Below are 6,190 nucleotides of genomic sequence, written 5' to 3'. Positions count from 1 at the left end.
TTTTAAAGCATAATAGATACAGGATACCTGGAAATTATAGTAGCACCTTAAAAAGTGCTACTTTTTAAAGTGCTATTTGAAGTGCCTGTTAGGAAACTCGGTTTTGGCAGAATTTGGCTCAAGGGTGGTAATCCAGGTGTGATGCCAGGTGAAACCTGGAATGAAACTTTCACTCATCTCTGCCCTTTTGCTCAGGAGGTGAACAGTACTGGAAGGCAAGGGAACTTTAACCCTTGAGGAGCCTGTGGCAGTAGTAATTATGGTAGTAAAGACTTGAGTGAATTTATCCTTCTGCAGATAAAGGAGGACAACAACAAAATATATGGAATAATAGTTTCATCTGGTTCATAACCATGAGGTTTTGGTTTCTTTCCCAGTAGAATGCTATTTTGCCATCAACAACTATTGAAGAGATGAGATACTGTCTTGCTTTCTGTTTGCTATAAAGACAAAACTTGATTTCTTTCTGTATTTTTCAGCTGAGCTGCACTGAGTGACGTATCAGAGACATCTAGTGACCACTTGGATCTTTCATACATAACTTAAGTCAATGGAGCAAGATGACAGCAGCATTTATGTGCACTGATCACAGCGTCTCCAGGTAAAATGAGGACTTTCTGCTCTAAAATGCTGCTTACAATTTTAAAAACAACAAAACCAAAACAAAACCCCCATGTTGAAGTTTGCCATCCCAGGTGTCCATATCTTGCTGAATTATTTGCTTCCTGTTTTTAATGCTTAGCAAAATTAGCCTCAGCTGTCCTCTGAGAAGGGGAGACACCAGGTCTTACATGCTCTGTGCTCTTCCTGATATTTCCAGACAGAAGGGAGCTGCTGGGGGCAGTCTGGTGCTGATTTGGAAAAGAAAATGAAATGCAGAAAACACAGGACAAGATAGGATGGAAACAACAGCAGAGCAGCACAAATATTAATGTAAACAGAAAATATGGATGGGGTTGGGGGCGTGTAAATACAAACAGAAAATAAGAAAAGAATTTTTAAAGTTATCTGAGGTGTGACTAACACTATGAAGGAAAAGAACTAACTTTTAGGAAGCTAAGTATACAAAGGAAAGGCTAACAAACAGATTTACTGGAAGGAACACACAGCCACTTTCATCAACTGAAATTCAACTCCAGTGTCTGTATTTCTCGAACCAGCTAAGAAAGCAGCATTGACCAATGTTTGCTAAGGACAGCATTTGTCCTTAGCATGTTTTGCACGTAACCTGCCTACATTGTGCAACACAACCTACTCCCGGAATATCCTTCCTTTGCTTCACTAGCACTGAAATCATAAACCCCTTTAAGACAGATGTGGAAACACAGAAGAAAAGTTGCTTCTCTACTCAAAAATTTTTTGTTCTTTATCAGATCTGTGTCCTTGAATCTTCCTGGGCTTCTGTGATATGTGGCTCAGAGCAAGATCAGAAAATAGTTTACAAGTTATGATAGTTGTATAAAATATTCTATTAGGAAATCATAAACAAGCATAGCAGAAATACAGGTATATTTAAGTATCTATTTTAGCTTGCTCCATGTTATTAATATGCTGATGAAAATCCAGAGAAGGAGAGTTTATAATTTATCAAAACTACAGCAGTTTTTCTCAGGAATCTATCACAAGAAAAATTCTGTCTCCCTCCAGGTTTCCCAGGCCATGAGTCAGCATGGGAAACCCACTAATGCAGGCCAAACCTCATCCTCTTCTCACATTTACCTAATCTGTGGTTTCTTCCAGGTGCAGTTGAAATGCTAAAGTTGTTCTCACCACGGATGCAAAGGCCGAGGTTCTGCCAGTGACCTTGCTCATTTAGAACCCAGGTAATGGCTTGTCTCATGTTCTCTCTTTGGCTTTGGTGGGTTTTTTTTTCAAAAAAAAACAATTAGAAAACCTCTGCCAGAAGGTTATTAAAAGCATTACATCAAGCACTCAAAAGCTAAGAAACTTGAAATTTAACAAGAAACTTTAAACAAAGGTTGCACATGCAAATTTAAAACAACCCTCTTCTGTCAAGATACGTACAACTGAGTACTGCTTATTTATTTTTCACAGGACTGGTGCCTTTTCTAGGGCACTCAATAAACAGTGCTGCAGGAACTAGTCAGGTATCTGTGGGCACACCACCAAGGACAATGGACTCTACATCTGTTGTTGAAGTAAGTATGAACGTGCAGGACACAGTGCAGAGTGTCTGTGGAGGTGATCCAGTAGCACCTCAGACCAATATGGATGCTGCTCACGTTCCCCCTCTAGTCTCAAAGCACTTTATTCCTCAACTGTCTTGGCTGTTAGCCTTGCTGCAACATCAGGATGCTGGCCTGACACCACACGGATGATGCGACCACATCTTACTTGTTTGAACTGGAGCACAGCCTCAAACAGCTTTCCTGAAAGTCCCCATTAAATAGAACCAACTCTCAGCTGGGAATAACTCTAAAATGCTTGGCAAGGCACCAGTGATGTTCCTCATCTTGAGGCCTCTGTACTCACAAGGCCGGTGTAGAGCAGCTTTTTCCTTCACTGAAAGGTCATTGTTCTGTTGGAGAAAACTGTTATTTACGATCTATAAACTTCCCCTGGAGTATTCTGTAAGATATTTAAGTATGTGCTTCTGTAGCTGTCTCCTTTATGCCTTGGTCTGTACTGAGAATGATGATTCATATTTTATTCCAGGTGAATTTGTTTTGGCTTATCTTCAGTGACATTTCCAATTTAACATTTACACAGCCATTCTGTGGAAACATCAGGTATTTCAAATATGTATTGAGAAATTGCTTTGTTCTGCTCCAGGTTTGGTGTTTTAAAACGTGTGAAAGTGTTTCTACAAATTAAAAAGTACCTTCAAGTATTTTCCTCACATTTTAAGTATGTTTGCCTCTTGAAGAAAATCATATGCAAATTCATATCAGATGACATGTTCTTTGTATTTCCTGTAAGTAAGAAGATGAATCTCAAGTTACATGCCCTATAAATTAGACCATTTAATAAGCCTTTCTTAATTCGTATTGGAGCCGCTAGGTAAGTTGAACATCTTTTAATAAGTTTTTGCTTAAATTTCGTTGAATCTATTAAACTATTACAAAATTTTCCATTTCTGATTTATGTCTCAACATTTTTATTATCACTTTCACCTATTTTTATAGACCATGTCACCTGCTGTGAAGATACGTTAAAAATGGATGCTGCAATGGAAGAATGAGCTTTATAAATTGTTTTGTTCTTAAACCAATTGAAAAAGACAGCTTGATCCAGTTTATCCTAAAACAACTTTCTCTTGCTAAAGGAACCATGTGTCTGTTGCTCTCCTGTAAAATTAAAATTGAAACTATAGCTTTTTCCATGGGGTAAAATGGCATATAATGATATCTGTTGTACAAAGAAGAGCTCTGAAAGGGATGTTTTGGGTTTTTGCTCTGTGGACTTTTGTAGAGTAGCAGACTGTCTTTTGGAAAAATATTTTAATGATTTGAAATAAGCTAATTTTGTAACTACATTAATGGCATTCATGTCACTGTAAGCAAAGCTTAACATACAGAAAACTTCAAACCCAGACAGCAAAATTCTGAAACATTTCCCCCCCTTTTTTTTTTTTAATACAGGACTCTACACTGGAGAGACAACCAGTCTGTTTTACCTTTGGCTTTAAATGATGCTGCCTCCACAGCTGTTCCACAAAATCTTAGGAGTAACTTTTTTCCTGCTCCCATTATGTGCCCAAGGTACACCTGCAGGATTTCTTTCATACATTTACAAGTATTTGACTGGAGGTGAAACAAATGAAAGATTTATACCAAGTACGTAAAGTTACCATCTCTATTTTTGTCTGCTGTGTTCCATTTTTATGCTTGGTAAACTCCGTGCTATCTTGCATAATCTGATGTGGGTTCTACTTGAGAGAAAATAATCAGATCTTTATTAATTCTTTGTATGAAGTAAGATATCTAAATCTCTCCTATTTAATGATGCAGTGGTACAATCCACAAAGAAAAGGTTATAATTTTCCATAGCAGAAGGAACTTGCTGCGAAGTGCTTAGGCTGGAGCTACAAGAAAGTGCTTGAACAGCTTAAAGAATTCTATCAAGGATTCAGTCCCTAGACACAGTTAAAAATCAGCTAAACCTACAGCACGAGTGCCAGTGTTTTGAGTGGAGTGGCTCAATCACTTAGAGGGAAGACTAACTCGGTTTACCAATTCCAGTTTTCCATAAACAGGTAATTTCCAGGAACATATCCCCTATGCTTACAAAGATCAATGTACAAAGATATCCCCTATTTAAAACACAGCAGTAAACTAAACTATGTCAAACATTTTAAAAGTTCACATTCATTTTCCATGATTAACCTGTGCTTTATCTTGAAAGCCAAGACTCAAACTATAACACAAAGCATATAATAGCTGCTTTTGTTCATAGCTTCCATACCGGTGGCTGATGGTGAAATGGGAGACATTAATCATCAATTGGAACGTCGGATTTCCAGACTGGAAGGAGGTATTTTATCTGCCTTTACTTTCTACTGTAACTTGATTAGTGGGGATAGACAAGATGAGCAAAAATGGCTTCTTAGGAAAAAGGCAGTATTTTCTCCAGTTTTGTTGCATTCTATTTATATCCTGTTCATATCATGCATGATAACTCTCAAATGGGGGGATGGGGGATTAGATTTTCGTAGTTAGTGGGGGATGCCTGGGTACCAGTTCTGAAGTAGGAGTGCAAGCAAGTCAGAAATGAAACAGATTAAAACCCCTGCCTATGCTGAACTGCTCCATGGGCACCTCATGCTCCCAACAGACAAATAAACTGAACACTGAAAACATACCAAAACAATCACAATTAGATCACATCTAAGATCCTACTCACTCAAGCACATAACACCAAATGTCAAGGACATCTGTATACTGCAAACCATCTCAGAGTCTTAGAGAGAGTCTCAAAGAAAGTCATGTACTTCTTCCAAATGTAGAATTCCTCACTTCCTTCCCTCCTTCTCCAACCTGTTTTGTGCTTCTCCTGTTTCACTGACTGTGTATTTATGTGCTTCTTCCCTTTTTCCCTTCTCCTCATTTTCAGATTTCTTCTGGCTTTTGGGGGTTAAATTTTTTCCTTCCTTTTTTTAGCTTTGATTTCAAGTTCACCTTTCCTTTATCTTTTCCTGAGTTTAATCTAAAGTTATGGAGGAAAATAGCAGGAGTTAAAATTGGCAGTGAAGTCACCACAAAACAATGCACAACGGTTTAACAGCTTTCACCTCATCTTGCAGTCCTCCGCTTGGAAAAGATGATAACGGAATCTGGAGGAAAAATATTTGCTATCAGTGGGGAAAGGGCTGATTTCAATACTACACTGCAAAAATGCAAAGAAGCTGGAGGGTCTATTGCTGCTCCGAGGAACCAGGGCGAGAATGATGCCATTCGGTACTTTGTGAAAACTTTTAATACCTACGCCTACCTAGGGGTAAAGGAATCTCTTATTCCAGGCAAATTCCAGTTTCTGGATGGTACAAACCTGAGCTATACTAACTGGCATTTAAATGAACCTTCTGGCAAAGGGGAGGAGGGATGTGTGGAGATGTACACTGATGGCACTTGGAATGACAAAAGGTGCAACCAGAATCGCCTTGTTATCTGCCAGTTTTAGTGCTTCCCTTGCTGCTCTCTGGCAGGCTTGCTGGAATATGCTTCTCTCTTGGTTGTCTCTTCGTTTGTAGCTAGTGAACTCAGACAATGCAGCATGAAAAAATAAAATTCACTCTTTCCCAGCCTGATTTATCTTTTAAACAAATGCCAGCTATAAAGAGGAAATTGTTTATAACAAAACCAGTGACCGTTTTGCCTGTTTTGTTATTCATTGCCCACTGAGTCTCTTAATACTACTGCCTATGGGTTTCTGCTGCTGTTAGACTGCTAATTTATTACAAGACCAAAAAGTAGATTTCTTGGGCACATACCTAAAGTGACTTGCAGCCATAAGATCTTCCAGCCACCCCTTGACCCATAAGCCTCAAAGTCGTGTGTATTTTGATCCCTTTCTGTAAGTTTCCCTCACCAAAATTACCTGTACAGACACTCCTGCTACCACTATTGTTGCTCGGCCTGTGTTTCCTTGGCCACTCTCACCCACAACAGGTCTCTTGAAGGAAGACATGAGCACTGCTGAGAGGGTGACACAGAGCCATGAGCACACAGGG

The 6,190-nt window shown here is 39.0% G+C and overlaps 1 protein-coding gene across 1 annotated transcript; it reads left to right on the top strand.

The window, feature by feature from the left end:
* The first annotated feature begins 532 nt into the window (after window positions 1-532).
* Window positions 533-5,819, top strand: LOC113987689 (pulmonary surfactant-associated protein A-like). Its single transcript, XM_039385747.1, has 6 exons — window positions 533-601; window positions 1,741-1,823; window positions 2,056-2,159; window positions 2,677-3,797; window positions 4,417-4,494; window positions 5,264-5,819. Exons 4-6 carry the CDS (start codon window positions 3,650-3,652, stop codon window positions 5,638-5,640), a joined length of 603 nt encoding a protein of 200 aa, XP_039241681.1. The 5' UTR covers window positions 533-601; window positions 1,741-1,823; window positions 2,056-2,159; window positions 2,677-3,649; the 3' UTR covers window positions 5,641-5,819.
* The last annotated feature ends 371 nt before the right edge of the window (window positions 5,820-6,190 follow it).

This window comes from Pipra filicauda, unplaced genomic scaffold, assembly GCF_003945595.2.
Source record: "Pipra filicauda isolate LSUMZ 115617 unplaced genomic scaffold, ASM394559v2 scaffold430_size1018388_pilon, whole genome shotgun sequence".
NCBI lineage: Eukaryota > Metazoa > Chordata > Aves > Passeriformes > Pipridae > Pipra > Pipra filicauda.
This window is presented reverse-complemented; position numbering and strand designations above follow the sequence as displayed.